This window comes from Emydura macquarii, unplaced genomic scaffold, assembly GCF_026122565.2.
Source record: "Emydura macquarii macquarii isolate MOO-44397 ecotype Brisbane River unplaced genomic scaffold, CSIRO-AGI_Emac_v2 contig_1483, whole genome shotgun sequence".
Classification (NCBI taxonomy): domain Eukaryota; kingdom Metazoa; phylum Chordata; order Testudines; family Chelidae; genus Emydura; species Emydura macquarii.
In genome coordinates this window covers 24,715,524-24,739,346 of record NW_027131620.1, presented here as the reverse complement: position 1 = coordinate 24,739,346, position 23,823 = coordinate 24,715,524, and the positions used below count along the sequence as shown (strand labels likewise).

General features: G+C 42.1%; 1 protein-coding gene across 4 annotated transcripts in view; it reads left to right on the top strand.

The window, feature by feature from the left end:
- Positions 1-23,823, top strand: part of CBFA2T2 (CBFA2/RUNX1 partner transcriptional co-repressor 2) — a 96,346-nt gene that overhangs the window by 50,248 nt on the left and 22,275 nt on the right. For all 4 annotated transcript variants that reach the window (XM_067554490.1, XM_067554491.1, XM_067554492.1 and 1 more), the window contains exons 2-4: positions 16,571-16,714; positions 20,799-21,040; positions 22,889-22,978. In XM_067554490.1, coding sequence (XP_067410591.1) covers positions 16,571-16,714; positions 20,799-21,040; positions 22,889-22,978 — 476 coding nt within the window. The remainder of the gene's footprint in view (positions 1-16,570; positions 16,715-20,798; positions 21,041-22,888; positions 22,979-23,823) is intronic.

The window sequence follows — 23,823 nt, the reverse complement described above, 5'->3', positions numbered from 1 at the left end:
CACATGCTTGTTGACCCCCTCAAAGAATTCTGGTAGATTGGTGAGGCATAATTTCCCTTTACAAAAACTATGTTGATTCTTCCCCAACAAATCATATTCATCTATGTGTCTGATAATTCTGTTCTTTACTATAGTTTCAACCATTTTGCCTGGTACCATTTTGCCTGGTACTGAGGTTTACCAGCCTGCGATTGCTGGGATCAACTCTGGAGTCTTTTTTAAACGTCACATTAGCTATCATCCAGTCATCTGGTATAGAAGCTGTTTTAAATGGTAGATTACATATCACAGTTAGTAGTTTGGCAACACTAGATACTGTCTCCAAAAACCATTGCTAAGGTGGAAAATACTGCCAATAGCTAGAATTTGTTTCATCAATACACGTGCACATATATCTGCCCCAAAGCTATGATCTACTACAGAAAATTACCTTTACAGAAACTAAAGTTATTGCTTTATACACCCCTTCAGCTGTTCAGCTTTAACTGCAAGCAGGGCAAAAAAAATCCCCCTCAAATCATAATTCTTAGAGAAGCAGTAAACAGCTGCCTGTCCTTCCATCTAACCTTTGCCTTTTTGATACAACAAATGGAATGTCCTTACTAGCACCTCAGCAAATCCTTGCATGATTTTGTTTAAATTCAGGTCTTAAGAAGTTGCGATGACTGGAAATTTGAAAGAAAGTCAGACATAGTTTCTTAATCTGTCATTTTAAAAAATTATTTGTCATGCACTTGAGCTCTTTCCTAGTTAGTCTTAGAAACAAACAAGCAGGATAGTATGTTTTCTAAAAAGGGTGCTAAAGATGAAAGCTGGTTAAAGCTAGTGAGTGACTGACCTTTCTTTGTGTTTTGTTTCAGAAACATAGTTACTAAATAGAAAATAAGTTTTAAATTAGCACCTCCAAAACCAGAGAAGAACATTGAAAGACTCCAGAGTACTAGGAACCAGAGTGGTTGTGACTTACAACATGGAGTTGGTAGAAGAGCCCGCAGGTTTCCTATTGAAGTTAAGAAGTCTATTCACGTGCTCAAGTACCTTGCTGAATTGGGCCTAAATGAACAGATTTTTTTTCCACGCTACTTAAAGTAGGAACAGATTTACATAGGTACTTAGGCTGCAGATATCTTTGTAAATATGGCCCTTACTCTTTAAAAAAGCCTTAGCAGAAATGTAAGGCATAGAACCATAGGTGCAGCAGATTTGGATTCTAATATTTCGAAGGGATTCTTTTCCCAAAGCATCTCTGAATGGCAGTGCCTGTGCACCGTCTCCATATTTATCACACCAAGGAATTCAGGAGAGAGAGTTTCTACATTTGTAACTTTGCATGTAGTAGAAACACATTTGCTATATTGTGTAGCAAATAATTTCAGACCGTTTGGAGGCTTAACTGCTTAAAGCCAATTTTTTTTTTTTAATCGGATAATCTGGCTTCCTCCACACATCTCTAAAATTAGCACATACAGTGAAGGTGTGTTATAACATAACTGAGTTGATTATTGTAATTTTAATATTCTTACTAAGTTTTTTCCACTTTTGTACACGTCATATAAATGTTACCACTTGACTCTATTTTCCATGTACCATGCTTACGTGCATGGACTTCACACATACATGCAGGGAAATTACCCTAAAATCATTGGTTCAGAGTTGGTGACGGCTCAACAATAGAAATTGCTGCTCTTGGTGTTCTTAGGTTGTATCCCATTTTTACTTGTTATGTCTGGGCTCCGTTGGACTTGAAGTTGTTAATCTTCCTCATGTTTTCGCCAGTAAGGCAAATGCAAGACAGATGTCCACATCTGGAAGGTTTGTTCCAACTATCAGTACTGCATTCAAATAGTTTAAATTGCAGTAAGACTATTTGGAGAGCAGTGAAGCAAAAGGAAATATTTTAGAACTATTTTTTTCTCTGGATATGATATTTTGGGTATCTGTTAAAAATGTTTAACAGCTGTAATTTTTCATTCCAAATGCTGTTAATCTAGTGAATAAATATTGCAGAGGATTAAATATCTCTTATTGTTACATTAGAAATGGATTTTCAGCTTACTTCATGCCCCTATGCAGCATAGTAAACAAACTAATTTTTACCAAAATGTTTATAACTAATTAAGCTAATTAGCGATGATCTCTTGCTTTGCTTGTCTATGGTTGGCCCATCCAAGGTCTGGCCATTTATATTTCTGGTTCCGTATTGGACAGTTAGATCATAATAGTGATGGGGTGGTTCTTTTCATGAAGGGAAGCAAATTCCTCTGGAAAAGGGCTCAGAGGTATTTCATCATTCTGTCACCGCAGAATACCAGGCGCAAAGTCTAGACAGGTTTATTGACTGCTTTCAATAGTTCCAAAGGGGGAAGGATGGACCCCTGATGGAAAAACTGCACTAACTTTGTTCTTGCACTTCTCAGTAAGCTGAGCATACAGTGGGTATATTTTCATAGCAGCAATGTTTACCATGCACCCTCTTCCATGTATTGTGTTTGTATGTATGGTAGTGGAAGGTGTGTTAAATTCTGTGAAACCAACCTCCAGTAATAGTGGAACAGCAATAATGGCACTTCGTTTCCTATGGAGATATGTCCTGTGGTGTTCCATCTCAGCTTCTCGCAGCTAAAAGAACAAGCCCACAGTTTTTGTTGGTGGTTCTGGTCCAATGCTAGCAAATGAGGATGGTAATTTTAGTGCTTCTGAAAGTCAGAGGATGCTAGTACTTGTTAGAGGCAGCTATTGTCCTAATACCTTTCAGCCCTGATCTGCAGCATTCCTTTTGTTTGAGGCCTGGATTTCTCCTGGGCGGGGGCCCAACCATCCCAAATGGACCAGCATGTGGGGTGGGGGGAGTTGTGATGTAGATGAATAGCAGTAAATCACCCCAGGGTGTGCATTAGGTTCCTCTCGATTCCCACCTCAATTGCACTGTGTGAGAGAAGGTCATAGGTCACATGCCTACAGCTGAGGGAGAAGGGCCCCGGTAGCTGTGTAATGTGTACTCTGACACAGCGGGCCGTATAGCTCACCAACTTGAATTTTGCTCCAACACGCCTGTGGAGTCTTAGGCACTGTATCCTTCTACTGTGGAAAAGCAGTGCATAGCAGAAAAACAAGAGGAAATTATTATTTAAAAATGGTCCCTGGGTGTTCTGAATCTCTTCTCCCTTCCCCTGGGCCCAGCAGCCTTTTATGAACAAGCAGCCCTTGCCCTTTTTATTATAAAATCTAAATGGTGGCTGCTGAAGAGCTCTTCGTTTGGTTTTTCCAATACAAAGTGAGTAAAAGGGCTCTGGGACCAAGAACTGCTGCTGCCAGGGCAGCTTGGCATTTTGTGGGCAGGACAATTTAAAATGTGATCTGCTCTCCATTCCTTCAGATGCCTCCCTTCAATTCTTTCACCCCCTCCCAGGCCACTCTGTTAATTTCTCCCCCGCAGCATATACCCATCCATTTAATACAATGGATGAAGATAGGGGTTTTGTTTTGCAGTGATTCCTTCCCAGCTGTGTCCCATTGAGAGCTGGTACATGGTTGTAGCATGATCAAAAGCCAAACCAGCTTCTCTCAGCACGCACAGCCATGCTCCATAATGTCTGTTAGGGGCTAGGCTGAGACTGCTTAAATATATTTCAGTTGGACTCCAGGTGAAAGTAAAAGCCGTTAACTGTTTTGCCGTCTAGGTCCATAAGCCTGTTGAATGTGCAGAAAGAAACTGTATACCAGGCAATGCTCATCAGACCTTTTAAGAGAATCAGTCCTCTGTGATGCAAATCAGTCATTAGCAAGCCTCTGTTGTCAGAGATACATTTGTGCATGTTAAATTAGAGAAGTGATTTGCTGCATACTCTTGCTATGTATTTAGAGATTCTCGATTATCTGGACCCAAACTATAGCATTCTAGGTGTGGTGTTAGGTTGTGGACCAAATTTTTGTAGCAGTTTCATCTGCTAAGCACTAAACTTGATATGAGTCAGGGAACCAGAACTGAGCCACAGATTCTCAGTGTGATCTTGAGCCAGTTGTGTGTCATGACTGGTACTGCACTGTTTATGCAGGAGGAAGGCAAGATCTAGCTGAAATGATAAGGCTGCAATTAAATATGTGACAACAGAATAGGAAGAATCACTATAAAACCCAGCAAATGCTCCTGATAACTTTATACTGCCAAACGCATTAATAGGTTTTCATAAAATCATTGAAGGATAAAACGGATAAGGATCAGCTTTCAAGGAAAGAAATTATTAATCTTCTGTTCTTTATTAACTGCTTTCTTGACTGGTTGCAAATAACATATTCTGCTGTTTCAATTTCTTATATCTGAGTTCCACATAACTGAGCTTGAAAGTGAAACAGCTGTGTGTGGGAGACAGAGATGGCAATAGAGATGCATGCATTTATTTTTGATTTATAAAACGCCAATCCCAAACTCTAGGGGCTTAGTCCTGCAAGGTGCTAAGCACTGCTCTAGGGTGCTGAGTCCCTTCTATTTCCACAGCATCTCGCAGGATCAAAGCCTGCTTTGTAAAACTGAAACATACAATAAAAAAATGGATTGATCAAATTCAGTGAAGTATCCGGACAGGAACCTAATACATACCCATCATAATAGGACCCATAGTAGTCCCTTATAAAACTCTCCATGTATAAAGAAAGGTGCTTTGGGTGGCAGTGGACCAGGATTGACCTAGATTGGCCCCTGACTTACTGTGTGACCTTGGGCAAAGCACTCAACCTCTATGTGCCTCAGTTTCTGTAACTGTAACATGGAGTAGTAACGTTTGCCATTTTTGCAAAGAAGCTAGACAAATTTAGACCAGAAATAAGGCCTAAAGTTTTAATGGTGAGAGTAATTAACCATTGGAATAATTTACCAAGCATCATGGTTGATTCGTCATCATTAACAATTTTTCAATCATGACTGGATGTTTTTCTAAAAGATCTGCTCTAGGAATTATTTTGGAGAAGTTCTGTGGCCTGTGTTATATAGGAGACCAGACTAGGTGATCAAAATGGTCCTTTCTGGCCTTAGGAACCTATGAAAGCACTTTGAAACCTTCTGGAAACTCTTTTTATGGAAACCTAAAATCCTTGACCATGCACATTTTAATAATGATGCTTTTCCTCTTCTCTCCTCATCCCTGGTATTTAGGTATTTAGTAAGAAAATACAATTCTTTCCCCCCCTCTCCCCACTTAAGGCTGCTTTTATTCATTGTCTTTATGCTCCTCTGAGCTATTTGAATAGGGTGCTGGAGTCTGACTAATAACACAAATGCTTTGTATTCATATAGTTCCTCTCTTCTGAGTATCTGAAAGCACTGCCGTGCAAAGGTGGAAGCTCTTTACACATGGCTTGAGGCTGTCAAGGGGAGGGGGCGTGGTGACCTCAAAGAGCAAAGGAAAGATGTTATAAATAAAATTTAAACATAATTCTTCCCATTTCTCAGTTCCTAATGTGAAAAATATTAGCTTTGTGGAGACTGAAAACAGATGGTGAGCAGTTGGAGCAGATAAGCACATTATTCAAAATAAACATTCGCTGAAGCCGGGAAGGTGACAAGCTATATTTCACTCCACCCTATTTACATTATCAGGTCAAGTTACGCGGATGCTGTTTTTAGGCTGCATTAAAATTATCAACAGGATCGCCTGGAAAGCAAGGAAATTACAGTGTGTCCTTTTAATCATTGAATCCTTTGGGCTGGAATGGACATCTAACGAACCACTTGGTCTGCCCCTCAGCTTCAGGGCAGCATTGATTTAATTATCCTAAACCATCCCTAGTCAGCAGGGTCTAGTTTACTATTGAATACCCCCCCCCCCCAAAGATGGTAACTCCACCCCCTATCTTGCCCTCTTGTTCCTTTTCTGAACTGTATTTCTCCTGGTATTCAAACTGAGGGCTTGTCTACCTAGGATTAAAAAACAAACAAACAAGAGTTCTGTGGCACTTTAAAGACTAACAAATTTAATTTCAGCAGGCATAAGCTTTCGTGAGCCTCAGCTCACTTCCTCAGATGCAGTAGGTAGAAATGATACAGCAAATGGGTAACATATAGGAGGCATCATATACATATACAAGCGCATAGAGAACAATGAGGTAGGTGGATAAAAGCCGGGTACTTGAGGTCTAATGGCAACCATTGAGTAGGAGGTGAGAATGGGTGATCAAAGCAATTTACCTCTTGTAATGAGAGAGCCATTCCAAATCTCTGTTTAAACCCAGTTTAAATGTGTCAAGTTCGCAGATAATTTCTAACTCAGCAGTTTCTCTTTGAAGTCTACATGGCAAGCCAGGGAGTGACTCTACAGCATGCTAACTTGCTGCATAGTAACATCCTGTCTGGACACTTCTACAGCACACTAAAAGTTCCAAAATACGTAACTTTTCTTCGTTTTATCTTAAATCTCTTGTTCTGTCCTGTCAAACGGAGATTGCACAAAGCAGCCAGAAGGCATGTCTTATGTGGTCTAAGGCTCCACTTGGAAGTACTGTGACTCCATGTAACTTCAGGTTCATGACCTGCAGGATTGTCTCAATCTTTTTTACGTACGTGGCAGATAAATGTGAGTTCCAGGAACTTCGGGTTTTTTCAGGAGGGTGGCTTTTTAGGATGAAAGATGACCCTGTCTGCTCTGTAGGGATCTCAATGATCCCTGGACACTTATTGTCTGAGTAGGATTTTGCCCTGGTGTCCCAGCTAAAATGTCGCCTTTGCCTACTGCTATGTTATATACTGCTCCCACCCTTCCACTCAAGAGGCTGCATTTCAGTGGGTACGTATGCAGAATCCTTTACTCCAGAAGGCATCATGTAAAACCAAAATATTGCTACTTCACAGATGTTAAAATCCAACCTGGTGACAAATACCCTGCTTGACTCAGTTGAATTTCGACACTGATCACTCCAACTGTGATGAACAGTGGTTGGAGAGGAAAGAGGGAATCTTTGGATTTGTGGTAGGTCTTACTATAAACAAACCTGCGAACATTCGTTTACTTTGCCTGGAGATGCTTTCCTGCCTTGCTTCTTCTAAAGTGTTTGATTTTTAATCAAAATACAGAAATCAGTTGAATAGCAAAGTGGGTTGAACCCAGTAAACAATTTTGTGTGTTGGAGATCAGATTCTATGCTGGTTTCTAATTAGGACCTACAAATTCAGGACTTGTCTACACTTGAATCACTACAGTGGCACAGCTGCAACTGCACTGCTATCAGTGTAGACACTACCTATGTGGACAGGAGGGATTCTCTACTTAAGTGGCACAGGTAATCCACCTCCCCAAGAGGTGGTAGCCACGTCAATGGAATAATTCTTCCATCAGCCTAGTGCTGGCTGTAGTAAGGGTTAGGTCGATGTAACTACATCACTCAGGGATTTTTCACACCTCTGAGTGACATGGCTGGCTTGACTTAATTTTTCAGTGTAGATCAGGCCTAATTCAGATTGAGGCATGTTCTTCCTTAATTTAATTAACTTTTCCAGCAGTGGATCAATTAAATGTACGTACAAACAGGAATCATCTTTAACTGGTTAATATAGAAAAAGCAATTACATTTTCTATATATCATATTAGCATTGGTTCCATTCTTTCCAGCACCTTATACTTGCCTGAAAGCTCACTGCTCTGGCTACTGTACCAGGGTCAACATTTACTCTTCCACTGCCACCATTATTAGCTTACTGCCAGCAGCTAGCTTTGTCATTGGGTAACTGCTTGTGCTCATCTTTTTAACATTAGTTAATGCACAACGAGGAACAATCCTGCATGGACATATCCCAGCATTCTGATTCCTTTCATAGTAATCCAGCCTCTCTCCTTTCAGTCCAGCTACCCACAGGCAGTGCTGCTTAGTTCTCTCAGCCTCTCCTCATAAGTCATGTGCCTCAGGCTCCTAATCATTTTCATTGCCCTCCACTGGACTCTCTCTAGTTTGTCCACATCCTTCCTGTAGCAGGGGGCCCAAAACTGGACACAGCACTCCAGATGTGGCCTCACTAGTGCTGAAAAGAGGGGAATAATCACTTCCCTCGATCTGCTGGCAGTGCTCCTACTAATGCAGCCCAATATGCTGTTATGCTTCTTGGCAATAAGGGCACACTGTTGACTCATATCCAGCTTCTTATCCACTGTAACCCCCAGGTCCTTTTCTGCAGAACTGCTGTCTAGCCAGTTGGTCCCCAGTCTGTAGCAGTGCATGAGATTCTTCTGTCCTAAGTACAGGACTCTGCACTTATCCTTGTTGAAACTCATCAGATTTCTTTTGGCCCAATCCTCTAACTTGTCTAGGTCATTCTGTATCCTATCCCTGCCCTCCAGCGTATCTACCACTCCCCTCAGCTTAGTTTGCAAACTTGCTGAGGGTGCAATCCACTCCATCCTCTAAATCATTAATGAAGATGTTGAACGAAACCGGACCCAGCACCAACCCCTGAGGCATTCTGCTTGATATTGGCTTCCGACTAGACATTGAGCCATTGATCACTACTCATTGAGCCTGATGATCCAGCCAGCTTTCTCTTCACCTTATAGTCCATTCATCCAGCCAACCCATACTTCTATAACTTGCTGATAAGAATACTGTGGGAGACCATATCAAAAGCTTTGCTAAAGTCAAGAAAGTCCACCACTTTCCCCACATCCACAGAGCCAGTCATCTCATCATAGAAGGCAATCAGGTTGGTCAGTCATGACTTGCCCTGTTGAATGCTGACTGTTCCTCATCACCTTCCTCTCCTCCAAGTTCTTCAAAATGGATTCCTTGAGGACCTGCTCCATGATTTTTCTCAGACTGAGGTGAGGCTGACTGGGCTGTAGTTCCCCAGATCCTCCTCCTTCCCTTTTTAAAAAATGGGCACTATGTTTGCCTTTTTCCAATAGTCCTGGACCTCCCCCAGTCACCACGAGTTTTCAAAGATAATGGCCAGTGGCTCTGCAATCACATCAGCCAACTCCCTCAGCTCCCTTGCATGCATTGCATCCAGCCCTATGGACTTGTACATGTCCAGCTTTTCTAAATAGCCTGACCCTGTTCTTTCCATAGCAGGAAGGTTTATTTATAGAAAGTAAATATCATGAAAACCTCTCTTGGTTGGTGTTTAAATTGTTGAGTTGAAAAAGTGTGTATATTGTGCACACAACAGGGAATGTTTGATACTCAACTTTTGCAAGTGCTGGAGAGCTGAGAGCAAGAACTTCTCTGATCTGAGAGTCAAGGCAAAAATGGTCAGACTGTTTCTCCAGAACTGATACTAATGCATTGATCGTTCTGGGACTTGATCCTCAACTAGAGCTGAGTCTGTGCCTGTTCAGTGAGAAGTTGATCAGCAATGACACTCTTAACTATTGCTCTTTGCTTGCTACATAAAGGGCAGGCCTACACTACCGCTTAAATCAATCTAACTTAAGTCACTCCGGTGTGTGAAAAAAGACACCCCGTTGAGCATCACAAGTTACAGCTACCTAAGCACTGTCTACACCGGTGCTATGTCGGCGTGAAACGCTCTCCTGCCGACATAGTTTCTGCCTCTCACGGAGGTGGAGTAATTATGCTAATGGGAGAGCACTCTCCCATCGTCATACAGCGTTTTCACCAGACGCAGCTGCACCCATGTAGCGCTTCTAGCACCACATTTAGGGAGCAAAATAAAATACAATGCAACTAGCATAGAAACTCTAGTCATACCAATTACTGGAATGCCATGCAGTATAATACAGTACAGCTTTGTGATCAGCAGTTCCTTGAATGGGCACAAAGTCAATCCTTGCTCTTGAATGCATAGAAATTCTCTGTCCTTTTCCACACAAGGACTTCCTCAGTGAGACCTCCAAACCAAACGTCTTCCTACCTCCAGGGTATCCCGTATACAAATGAAAAAATCAGAAGCTTTGCTGTTACCGCTGCTTTGTTGTAATGTGGAAATCCGTTGAAATCTGTATATATTAATCATTGTAAAATCTGGTTTTCAAACCCACGCTGTCCCTGTTGCTTCTCTCCATCAAGTTTGAGAGGATGGAGACACTAACAGTTGTCAAGTGAAGAATAAAACAGAATATTGATGGCTAGAATTCTTTTAAACTAAGTGATTCTTGTTCCCTGGTAACACTTCAGATTGTTTCAGGTCAGTTCAGCATAGTTTTCCTCTCATCTTGACTCTGGCAGGAATATTCTCCTCTTCATTCAGTGCATCTTCATTAACCAGTCAACATTTGGTATCTCTAGATATAAAGTCAGCACAAGTCATCGTAAAATTGTGATGTTTGGCAGCTTGATGGCAAAAGCTATGTGCTATAAACATGTTCAATCTGTGTCCTGCAGGCAGTATTTGGAAAATAGCGACATAGAATTCATAAATGTTTCTAAAATAGATTCCATCAGCACCGTCAGACCAAACCATTTCAGCTAACATTCCCACATGAGACATGGAACAGCAAGTCTGATAGCTTTGTAGAGGAGCAGGGGTTAGCACTGAAGTTTGTCTGGAATTTTGGAAGGAAGCCTGTTTGAAGTAGAACAGATTAAGATGTCCAATTTAGGAAGTGATGCTAAACTGACATTCTGAGTAGTCAAGCTTCAAATGCAACTGCTTTTCTTAAAGGGAGCCTGAAGGAACAGATGCAGAATCGCAACTTTGGAAGAAGGTGTTTGGATTGCCAGTGTTGTTTTGTTTGGTGCTTCTCTGAACCCTGTAGATAAGGAAGCTAAAAAGCATTATAAATTGGATGTGCAGCTTAGGCTGAGCTCATGTGCCACATTCTGCTTTGAAACAGTTAACATTGCACTTAATTCTATTCAACATGATTTCAGCTGACTGGCAAATACTATAACTTGCACACATTTTGAACAGCCTCTGGGTGTCCCTTCTCCCTAACCACAGAATGAGATACCTGGAGATCAGCATCTGGAGACTGAATTAAAATCCTGTCATTGATGAAACAGCAAACCTTCCTAAACAGTTGAGTGTGGAGAAGAAAGCAATGTTCCTTCAGTCCTTGTTGGGAGAACTGACCACCTGCATCTGTGTGTATACTGCCCCATTTTAGTTCATTTTTCTCTGCATAAGGCTGAGTAAAAATCTACACTATTCCCATTAAAGGGATACATGAAATCAGAATGTTTAGAAGGAAGATATGTCCTTATCTGGGTAACCAACAGGTGGCAGAGTCCCACTCGGTGCACCAAAAGCTGGTCCTGGCAGGCATCACCAAGATCAGAGACCTCCAGGACTACGACCGGGGAGACTGGGTGGATCCCTGAGCACTGGGTTGGCGCATGGGGCTCTCCACTCTTTGAACCCCCCAGCATGTGCTCCATGAGGTGAGGACAGCCTTGTCCTCCGCTGCCTGGGCCTACCTTGAGCGGGTCCTGATGGAGGGTGCTCCCCGCCCGCCCCTCATCCCATGCCCTCCAGACCTCTTCATCGGACCCCTGCCCCGCGAGCCCTGCCTGCAACCTCCTCTGCACACCCCGAGCCAGCTGCAGGACCATGGGCAATCTCCACACGCTCATGCTCCACACTCTCCATTTCCTCACCCTCGTGTCCTGCTCTGACACCAAGTGGTGGGACCTCTTACCACCTGTAGACAGCAAGAGACCCCGGTGGGCCAGCCTGTATTCCACCTTGGTTCCGTGGCCCACCCGGGATATTGACTGGTGGCTCTTTCATGGAGCCCTGAGCATGGCCGTGTACCTGGCATGGTTTCACCCTCCGTCCTGAAGCCTGTCTCTTTTGCGGCATGAGGAAGACTCTGGCGCATATTTACCTGGATTGCGCCAGGTTGCAGCCCCTATTCCGGCTCCTCCAGAACCTCTTCCTGAGGTTCTGGCTGCACTTCTCCCCACATCTCCTGATCTACGCGCACCCCATCCGCAGCCCCACAAAGTCACAGGACCTCCTTGTCAACCTCCTCTTCTCCCTGACCATGGTGGCCATCTACAACACCAGGGAGAGGAGGTTGGCCGAGGAGGTGCTCTGCAACTGTGGGGCCTACTTCCGTTGCTCCATTCGATCACATCTCTGAGCAGAGTTCCTGTGGGCCGCATCCTCGGAGTCCTTGGCTATGTTTGAGGAGCAGTGGGCTCTGTCCGGGGTCCTCTGCTTGGTGTCCTCTTCAGGTTCCCTTCGTTTAGCCCTTTGACTTTTATGCCTGTCCCTGTTTTTTCATTTGTTGTCCCCCATAATTAGTTGAGTCCTGGGTTCAGTAGCTCCTCCCCTTAGGTGGGAGGAGGGACTGTTAGCTGTGGTTGGGCTTGTGCCCCCCCACGTCCTGGTACCCAAAGTTTTGCAAGTCGATGGATTGTTGGGGATGGGGGGCGTGGGAGTTGCATTGGAACTTTTGTTATAGCTGTTAATGGCAATATTTCTGTTTGGGTTTGGACTTTGTTTAAAAAAAAAAAAAAAAAACACCTTATTTTTAAAAACGTGCCCTTGATAGTGTTTTGACAGTATGTTCAATATGTCCTGCAAATGGTTTGGGAAGAGCTCGCCAAACTCAAGGTTCTATTCCATGATCTAGTGAGAAATCAGATGTCTCATGTCATGTTCCCCATATGCGATTGGAGGGAGGGGTTTCACAGGAAAGGGGTGAAGAAAACAGGGTGAGAAGGGGGTGCCATGCATATGTTTGCACGTGAGCTGTCTTGTTGGAGATAAAGGTGGGAGGTGAAACAGTTCGCTATGGAGAGGACCTTAACACCGTGACACCCTTGGAGAATATGGAGTTTTATAATCCTAGAGCTGGGAGAGCAGTTTACAGTGATTAACTTTCATCAAATGTAGTTTATTTTCTGTTTGTGAATTGTCTTTCAATGGATTATAATTTCCATTAGTTAGTTTACTGTTTGCATTTATTCAAATAATTTGTGTAAACATATTTCACCCCCTTGGGTAGCTCACAGACTATGGTCTCTAAGTGTTGGATATTTGCAGTTAAAACTGTTTTTGACTGAACACTATAGGTCACATGGTATGTTTCTGTTCCACGATTAGATGAATACAACTTCTTAGCATGAAGTTTCTGGCATGAATACTTTCGATTGCAAATTCAAAATTTGTTCTCTGAATATTCTGGAATGCTTGTTTAATTCACTATTTTTTTTTTCAAACTTTCCTGTCAGTAAGCTTGCTTGCTGGAGTATTTGCAGAAAGTGAACACACAAGAGCGACAGACATATTCAGTATGAATTCATGTAAAAGTCTGAGTGAACACTTGCAAATAAATGTTCACAGTATATGGCCAGCATCCTGAATAATCTGGTGGCTTTCTTGGCGAACGGAAAGTCGAGATTGAACAGAGAATGACTGCTGTGAAACAGGGTTTAAATAAACTAACACACACATCCGCTGCTATCTAAATACTTTAGGACTGCAGATTTGATTTGATTTTTAATGGTGAGCAATTCCAAATACATTGAAATGGAGAATTTCTTTTTTGTTTGGGAATGGGGAGTTTTACAGTGTAGTCATCTCTGCTCACTCTACCAGAATGTCACCTCTCTAGTCTCATCAGATGGGGAGTGCAAGATCCATTTGTTATTTTACTGCCCTTAAGGATGATTTTCCACAAGGAGAATAAATGATACACCTGTGGCATGGTGTATGCAGGAAAAGCAGATGTTTGTCACTCGCACAGGGGATTTCAGGCTGTGGGCAATAGTGCCAAGGGTTTGGTACAGAAGGGCTCTGGCGCCAACTTATTCCTTCTGTGCTTTCATAAACAAGCACCTTTGCTGAGGAGAAGAGATTGGTGTTGTTGCCAGGAGCAGGTTTTGTGATTATCATTCAGTGAAAAACTTCTCAATTCAGTCAGTTTTTTTATAAATGGGATTGCTCCATTCAGAGTTTAAGCACTGGTACAAACTGAGTTCTTCAGAGCTGATTGATAACTTGCAAAAATGACATTATATAGTATTTCTGTGTTTATACTGCACCTAAAGTGGGGTAAGCACTTGGCTCTTTTTTCAGTGGTTCCATATTAAGTCCTTCTCAATGGCATCTATCTCCAAACTAGAGAGGTCTGGTTGGACACAGGTCTGGGAGCCAGGAATTCCTGAGTTCTAATTCAGGTTTGGAAACCAATTCCCTCCGGGGCTTTAGAAAAGTCACTTCACCTCTGTTTGTATTTCTAGTTGTAAAAATGAGTATGCTACTTACCACTGCTGATGCTTTGAAGGTGAGAATGCTTTGAAGGTGAGAAGAGCTATTCTCGTGTTAAGAAGTATTATTTGATTTTTCTAAATGATCAGCCCCAGTGGTCCAGCTGAGTCCTTTCTGCCTTTTAAATCCTTGCTAGTAATACAGATTATGCCTTCAGAAGCTTGCTAACAGTTCTCTTGATGCTGCACATGGCAGAATGGAGTCCAGTTTGCTTTGCAGTGTTGATAGAAGTGAGATTTAGTTTTTGGCAGTGAAAGGAGCAGTGAGTATCAATTTGCTGTTTTTCTGTAGTGCCTTCCTAACATAAACGTTCTCTGAACGCTTTGGTAGGCCTGTTATACAGGAAAACGCTTCATTCGATACAAACAAAAAACTACCCAGCCCTCCTTCATGACAAGGGGACTGCCCCATGTGCCGTCTCACCTTTCAAAGTTCCAAAATGCTTTTTCTTTTGCCCGTAGCCAATTGGCATTGAAGGCAATTAGTCGGTTTCACCTGTTAGAAAAGTATCCAGGCAGCTGAGGTTTTCTGTGGGTTTTTTGTTTTTTGTTTTGTTTTGTTTTACAGTAGAAAGAATCCAAACTTTTCAGTCAGCCCTTCAGCAGGCATTTCAGCACATTGTCTGGGGGCTATGCTGAATTCCAGCTTATGCCAAGTGCTGAAGGTTGAAACATGTCTAGCTGCTAAGCTGTCCTCCAGGCCTTTGGCAGCCTCGCTGAAAAAGCAGGTGGTCTGCAGCGATGGTTCCCTTTGGGTTCTCACACGCTGCACACAACACATAGAAGTGAAAGACAACTGTCAGTTCCTTCCTTCCCTTCCTCCCTCACCTCACCTCCCCCTCCCACCCCCCCAAAAAAAGCATCAGGGCCCAGATGGATGTGCTGGAAACCTTTCAACATTTTTATGAAGGGCATGCTAGAACATAGTCACAACTCATTAGGGAACTAATCAGATGAGACAGGCTTCGGTTTCAGGGGCAGAAAGTGGTCAGCACATTGTTGAGGGGAATGATATGGAGCGTATCATCTCATGTTGCTCATTTTGGGTCAGAAACTAATGAATGAACTGCATGCCAGTGTCATCAGAACAGCAACAATAAGTATCAGTGTTCTCTGAATAATATGCTGGCAGGTTTGTTAGCTCTTGGTAAAGCAGTAGCATTTTGGAGACGCTTGGGCTTTGTCTTTGCTGCAGGAAAGTGGAGAGCTGTCTCGATGTCAAATCCTAGTGGAAACGAGACACAGATCGTTATTACCGTGATGTAACTAGTTAACATCAACTCTATTGCCTTCCAACTGCGGTTGATATTGACTAGCTATATCGAGATTAAAAACCACAGTGCCGTGTCTCCACTAGGGATTTAACAGCGAGTTAACAATCTCGATGTATAACACACCCTTTTTGCAGTGAAGACATGGCCTTAAAGATGAAGTGGAATGATGTTTTATAAAAACAAATAGTTTTGAGATCCTGAGTCCTTAGGAGAACACTGTACTGTATGTGCATACCTAAATTTTACAGTTTTGATTTTCAGTGCCCACATAAGTACTCGTACTCAGATGTACCCATCTGAATGCTCACACAGGTTCCTCCTTTTCTGTGTGTAGCCCTGTATTTCTACAAGGGTGCATAGTCCGCGCTGTTCACAGAACGGAGGCATGCAGTTGATACCTGCAAAAACACACATGCTAGAGCAGTGAATATCAAACCCTGAAACAAAAGAGCTTTAAAAATGTCTCCTTTTCTTACCAGTCAAAACCCGAGTTTGTTCTTTCCTGCAGCACCCGATGGCATCACAGGCACCTTAAGCAGTGTAAAGAATATAACTGTGTTGCGTTGCGTGCTGGTGATGGCCCAGAGCTGTGCACCTTGTCCCAGGTTTTAATGAGGGGCGGAGATGTAAAAGTCTTTCATTTTCAGCTGCCTTCTTTAAGACCCAGTGGGATCTTGTATTCTATGGGCATGATTTTCAAAAGCGTCTAAGGGATTTAGGAGCATAGATCTTACAGACTTTCAATGGGACTTGTGCTGAATCACTGAATTACTTCTTAAAACCCCATCCTATGTATGTATAGTGCACTGGCGGGAGCAGGCTGGGACTGCCGTGCAGGTTTTAAAAGATTTAACAGACAGCCGAACAAAAAACTTGGAACAGTGCTTGTGTGAGAGATCAATCCAGATTGTAATATGCTCCACTGCAATATCCTGCATGTCAAGTTTTGAACCTATTTTGTTCAGGTTCTTATGCTGCCCTCCTCACTGCAGTATCTGAGCGCCTTCCAGCTGTGCATTGACTAATGGGCAGTTCTGATTTCTCTCCTCCTGCCCTCTGAGGGAGCACCAAGCTTTGGTTTGGTGGGGGTTTTCTTTGACCTTCACTGAGCTTTTAAACTCTCTTTCCTCTCTTAACAGTTGCCAGTGAGAAGAGGGTGCCCGTGATGCCTGGCTCGCCCGTGGAAGTGAAGATACAGTCAAGATCTTCTCCTCCGAGCATGCCACCGTTGCCACCTGTGAACTCAGGAGGACCCCGGCCGGTGTCATTCACTCCTACGGCATGTAAGGCTGGTCTGTACCTGGCACTGATCTGATGTTAGGAAACTCTTTTTCTCCTAGAATTTTCAACGGGACCCTTGTGGGGAAAACATTCAGTTTGTAAAAGTCACTGCCAATATTGCAGCTGTTTTCCAGGACTGACACCCAGAATAGAGTTAATTCTGCACTGTATAGGTAATGAAGAACTGGGATGTGGGGATTGGAAGCTATCCTACCGGTTAGTTTATCCACTTCCTCTCCCTACTGGTGCAGAATTATTCACTGCAGTACATTGACTCAAATACAGAAGTCCTTTTTCCAGATGAGTTTTAAATAAGACAAGTGCTGGGTCTTGCATTGCTTCCCTTGGGAGACGAGTCCGTGGCTTGATGTATCTCACTGCCAGGATGATTTTCTCGAAATTAAGATTAAAGGTTCCCTTTCTTAATTTCCTATCTCATTGCTTCTTGTTTTTCCTCCTTACCCACCCCAAATAATCTCTCTCCATTTTAGCTATTTATACCCTTCCAATAAGGGTAAAGTATCATTGCCCTTCCTAGCCATAATTCAGTCCCTCCATGTCCCTGATCTATTTGGTTGCTCTTCCTAATACTCCCTCTAGTTTTTCTTTCTGGTAGTGTGGTGCCCAGAAATAATACTCTTCTACCTGCAATAGCAACAGTACAGTATAGAGGGGTATTTCCCTCTCTGGTCCCTCATGCCTCACTTATGCAGTCCAAAGAAATTTGACTTTTTTTGCTCCCATACCTCATTGAAAATTCATATCCAGTTTACAGCCAGTCTCCCCAAAACCTTTCTCAGCATTACAGTTTTCCACTTTTCTTCCTTCCATTTAATAGCTGAGTTAGGGATTTTCTTTCCTCACATACATTAGCTGCATTTTTAAAAAAGTTGATTCTCACTGTTTTCTGCCCATTCTTCTAATCTCTCTAGCTACCTGTGTATTATTTTACCACCCTCACTGAGGTTTGAAACTCCTCACAATTTAGCGTCGTCTGTGAGTTTCACAGATTTACCATTTAACCTCACTGCCATGATATTTAATTATATGTTATGTAATACTAGCCCTAACACTTACCACTGGCCTACCACATCAGACATCTTTCCCTGCCCCTCATGATGCATTTTTTTATGGCATCCTAGTTTATTATTGTTCAGTCCTATCTGAATTAATTTTTCAAGTAAGGCTGTGTTGCATACAGTCTCAGCTGCTTTATTAAAATCCAACTGGGTTCTGGTCATTCACTAACTTAGCTTTTTCTAGAATTGCAGTGAAGTAGGTCTGGTGAGGATTATTCTCATTATTTGTATTCCAATAGTGCTTAAGACCCATGCCAAAGTCAGGGCCCCTTTGTGCTCGGCACGGTACATTCGCCACAATAACCTGCCCCAAAGAGCTGATGGTCTAAATAGAAAAGACAAAGAAACGATCCTGCGGGAATGACTTGTCTGACTTCACACAGCAGGTCAATGACAAAGCTGGGAATGAATCTCTTGCTTTCATTCCAGTTTCCTCATCAGTAGACCATGCTACCTCCCATTCGTATTAGTTCTGATAGTTTTATCTAGTGGTTATTTATTGCATTTTTTTTTAACTTAGACTAGATATTAATTATGGGAAAATAATTGCCGGGATCCTCCTCCTTGAAATTCATTACTATTTGCTTTTATCCAGTCTTCTAGTACTGTCCCGAATGCTTCTCTTGGATACATCATGCCTGGGTAGTATCATTGTCCAGTTTGACTTAATGTTTAATATGCTTAAATGTTCCATAGATTCCTTTACTTGCTTTTTATTTTTTAAATATAAACACACATTTTAAGAAAAAACAAATTCAGATCTTCTTTATCCATAATAATGACACAAAAAACTCACAAGCCCATTTTTGTTTTCCTTTACAGATCACCTTTAAAACAAGAGCTCAGTATGTTATTAATTTCATTCCCTCTGAATTTATTAATGGACGTACTGTCTGTCTAGTAGTAGTTTCCCTCTGTAGCAGCCCTTTCAACCCTTTGGTTAGCATGAGCTAGCTTTGATATTTTTTCTGCCCTTATCTTTCCTGTGAATCTGTAACTGACTCTGGTTATTCTTCTTCAGTTGTCTCCCCATTTCTCCACTGCCAATACAGGTGCATGGAGCTTTTATAACCTCAGATCTCTGAGCAACCCCTGAGCGGTTTAACTGCTCTAATCCTTCCCTTTCCATCATTTGAAAGGTCTCACTAGTGTTGTCTTTTGAAATGGAAAGGATCTCACTTTAGGAGGACACAATAATTTTATGTAATTCTGATTAACCTACCATGGTTTCCACAATACTAAGTTTGTTAACAATTTTTCCATGCTGTTTCTCTTGCTTCAGTTTGGTAACCATTGCTGGATTTCAATATTTTTATACTTGTGGGTGCTTGACCTCGGCCAAAACTCCAAGTGATGATAGTGTGTGTTTTGGATACCAGATAGTGGCTGTTCAGGTACCAGAATTGGGCCTGTAGTTTTGAAACAATGGATTGACTTAAAATATATTTAGAATATGATGTACTTTTCCTCCTCTGCAATTTATGGTTTAGATCGCATTTGGGCCTGAATCATATGCCTGCTTTGAACTTTTCCCAGGCAGGACCTCAGGCTGCACGAAGCCCCTAAACATCAACAGCTTAATCTAATCTAGTCAGAAAGCACGTTGAGATTGACTAACGAAGTCACCGAGGTGACCAGATCAAAACACTTGCAAAACGGATCCCCTTGTAAATTCCCTGGGGAGAGACAAGGCCCCCGATCCTGCAGTGGGATCCATCTGAGTGGATCTTTCCACCTCAGCAAAGGCTGTTGATGTCAGCAGTGCTGCAGGTGGATGTAAGCATCTGGGCTGGCCGCTCCCTTGGCAGCATTCGGGACTAAGTGAGCAAAATTGATTTACCTTGAATTCATAGATTTTTTTAAGGCCAGAAGGGACCATTGCAATCATTTAATGCAGTCTGGAGAACGTCACCAGGAAGTTCTGGTGTGCAGCCCATAATTTCTGGGTGAGCTAAAGCAGATCTAATTCCTTGATCTATATAGTGAGACTCTGTTCTGTCTTATGCTGTGTAAACTTTATGAAGCTCAGCCCCCCTGAGAGCTGTCTCAGCTATAGACATTTATTTAGAAAGCATCTCTTTTTAACTCTAAGTTTTAGTATTTATTTCATGTCTTTGGAAATTAAGCTAGGCCTTTGGTGTCTATTAGAGTCCATGCTCTTAATTTCAATAGGATTTAGATGAGAAACACATTTTAAAAACCAGCTGACTGGTAGGTTTAAAAAAGAAACCATGTACAGCTGATCTGGCCTGCAAACTGCTACAGCTGATCTACAAGAGGCTGAATATTTACATTTCCATATCAAAACAGAGCCAGAAGTGGAAAGGTGAGACTGCTGAAAAGTAAGACGAGTAATGGGTATAAATGCCATTCAGCAAAGCTCTGCCTGCATCCTGGTGTTTGAGTACATCAGCAGGATGTACTCAAACACATGTATTCATGTGTTGTCATGAGCTCTTAGAAAAACAGGTCCAGGGGTTGAGGAAAATGATCTATTGGGGCCATTTTAAAGATGTATTTTTGCTTAACCCACAATTCTGGGGTGCTCTACTCTGTGTCTAGTCCGTTTTCTAGTTTCTAGTCAGAGTCTCTTGAGCTGGCATGGTATTGTGTTGTACCAGGCTCCAGAGTTTCAGGGATAGGCAGGCAATGGTTTTCTTTGTTTGCGTGTGTTTTTGTTTTAAAAAAGCCTTTTTACCAATATTTTAACTTTTAAAAAAATATTTAAACTTAGTCTGTAGGTTTTAAAAAAAAAAATACTGCTCCTCTGATTGTGGGCCTAACATAGAATCATAGAGTTGGAAGGGACCTCAGGAGGTCATCTAGTCCAACCCCCTGCTCAGAACTAACCTCAGCTAAATAATCCCAGCGAGGGTTTTATCAAGCCACAGCTTAAAAATCTCTAAAGATGGAGATTCCACCACATGAGGTCCCCCTTTGGGTATTTCTACAGCATGTCACAGCAGTATTCCCTGATACTTACATTTGGTTTGGCTCTTCATTATAGTGTCCAATGGGATTAACCATTCTCCCCCCACTCTGAATGGGGCACCGTCTCCACCCCAGAGGTTCGGCAATGGTCCTGCCTCATCATCTTCGTCCTCGCTGACCAATCAGCAACTACCAGCAACCTGCGGGGCCCGGCAGCTCAGCAAACTCAAGCGTTTCCTTACTACCCTTCAGCAGTTCGGCAATGACATTTCACCGGAGATCGGAGAGAAGGTCCGGACGCTCGTCCTAGCATTAGTGGTAAGCACTAACAAATGAAATCCTGGAAGCCACTCAAAGCCAAAGCCTCTCAAATGGTGATTGGGGCCTTTTCTGGCAGGCCAAAGCTCTGTGATGGGAAACTGGCAGCCAATATGTGTATATATTGCACAATACTATGCATTTATGGTTTATGGGAAAGCTATTTACCAAGCAAGTCTAAACTCTGTATAATGTTTACCCCATCTCGTAACTTTTCTGTTTTTCATCATCTTCATTTGTCTTCAGTAAGCTGTTTGATTTTCATCTGTATTTCTCTTCAGCTACTAGCTGGACACCACTAACCTCCATGAAATCCAGAGAGGTTTGGGTTAAAAATTCTACCTTACAAATCACAGGCCTGTTACGTGTGTGTTTTTCTAACTGAAAGGAGAATAGCAGGTCTGGTTTTTCAAACCAGTAATTTCCAGAACGTGCTCTCCTCAGCCTCCTGCAAATGGAGCTCCTTGCAACTGAGAAGTGCATGTTATTTTTTGCTAGGCAAACAATCTCTTCCTCATGTCTTGTTGTATCCCTCTGGAACATGGAGAATTCCTAATTTTCCTGACTCTTGCTGCTGATGGATTTTGCTCTAATCTGCTTCCAAATGAAGAAATGCCAATTCCACACACCATTTGTTAAATACCGTCATGGCTTTAGTGTGGTCAAATTTAACACTTCTTGCTGTGTGAGGCAATGTGGTCTGAAGGAATGTGCAGAGGGGAGAGAGTAAGGAACTCACAAGTTCAAATCCTGGCTCTGCCACTGACTTGCTGTGTGGCCTTAGGAAGACTGATGTTTCCCTACCTTATAAGGCTGTAGTGAGAATGGATTGATATTTGGTGCGGTGCTCTGAAAATGTGGTGATGTAAATAAATGTTAGGTCTGATATATATATATATATAGGCCATCATGATATTTTCTGTAACTGTTCCGTATGTGGTTGACTGGTTGAATGCATACGCTGATAAAGGTAAGGAGAAAGACCTCTGACGAATCCTGGGGTTATCTGGCTACCACTGCACAGGAAAGCTTCTGTAAATTCACGGATTCAGTCACTATTTTAGAAGAAGTTAAATTCTAAGCTTTCAGTGAGTGGAGACCTTCATGACACGTGAAATGCTTCTGATGGGATATGTAGCAATGCACATGATGCGTGTTAATAGCTATTTGCTCTTATTGCCAGGTTTGGGCTGCCCTGCATAATTTAATCCAGATATACTAGCAAAGCAAACGAAAATAGTGCTAAGCTCTCTTAAGAGTTGAAAATTAGCCTTAGCAAATGAAGGCAGATCTTTCAATATCCTGCCTCTTCATGTGTGTGCACATATTTGCATGCTCTGTAAAAATTGTCAACACTTGTGCATACTCCTTCACTAATCTTAAAACCTGTGTAAATATTAGAATACAATGTGGGTGCAAAACCCATGGCTTGGTTGATACACACTTGTGTATGCATTAGGATTTGCTTTGTGCAAGTGTTAGAAATGATTATATTGCATGCAGGCATCTTTACCTACAGAATAGAAGGGATGTACCTAATTAGTGTTTAAAAGCCATGTGTGAAATGCACTATTGTGCTTCCACAGAACTCAGGCACTTGTTGCAAAAAGTTAATAACCCACAATCCAAATGGATTTGGGGAAGTCTTTCAGTCATCCTCAGCAGCAATGGACTGGTAGGTCATTTTAGGGATAAGGTGCTGCTGACTACAATCTGATGCAAACATTAATGATCCCATAATGACAAATGGAAAAGCTAACTTCAAGTTCCATTGGTTTCCTTCACACTGAATTTATTTTAAGGACTAAACTATGCAGAAAATGTACTTTCGTTTTGTTTCTTTTACAGAATTCTACGGTGACAATTGAGGAATTTCACTGTAAGCTCCAAGAGGCCACCAACTTCCCTCTTCGTCCCTTTGTGATTCCATTTCTGAAGGTGATGGTGAAACTGCAGGGTCTTGCTAATGTTTCAGATGTTGAGCTGAGCAGCCTGTGTTGTTTGGCAGCGCTGTCATTGCTGAGAACAGGAAGCTCATCAGAGCAATTACACTTAAAGTCACAGGAAGATAGACCAGAATCTATGATGATGCTGACCTAATATGATCAGCTCAGAGGGAAAGTGTGACTTTGTCATTGACACCATTAAAGATCCTGTATTGTCCATGTGATCATTGTACATTTTCCCTGGGCTGATTGCATCTTAAGGTGATGACTGAATTCCCTGATACATTTCTTACCATGATCTCATTTTTCCACATACTCTCTTTAACTCCAAGTGTCATAACTTATTTCCTGTTTACTCCGTAACTAATTTCAGCAGACCGGCTGGGCATGTTTTGAACAGAGGCAAATACATAGGGAAGGGAGTTTCTGAGGTTTCAGAGGAATTATGCACTCCACCAAAAAAAATCAGTAATTGATATGTAACATTGCATACTCTCATCATCTCTTTAAAGATGTACTAAAGGCATAAAGCATATGTACTAAATGTTTGTTTATACAGCAATCTGGGATAGCCCTAACAGTGTTTTAAGGCCTGTAATGTAGTATCATGTCTATTTGTGTGTCAGAAAAATAAAACAAACTAAATTCAGCACTGGAGGCACTGTTCTAATCAAGTCCTACTTTCAAATTTGCAAGTCAAGAAGCTGGAAGCACAAGGAGGGTTATTGTGTAACCTTTTGTTTCCTAACCCCATTAGTTTCAGGCCCTCTCTAGTTATCGAGAGAACAGTTTTTTCAAATAAGCATGTCACCTATACAAGCATCATAAAGTGCTGTT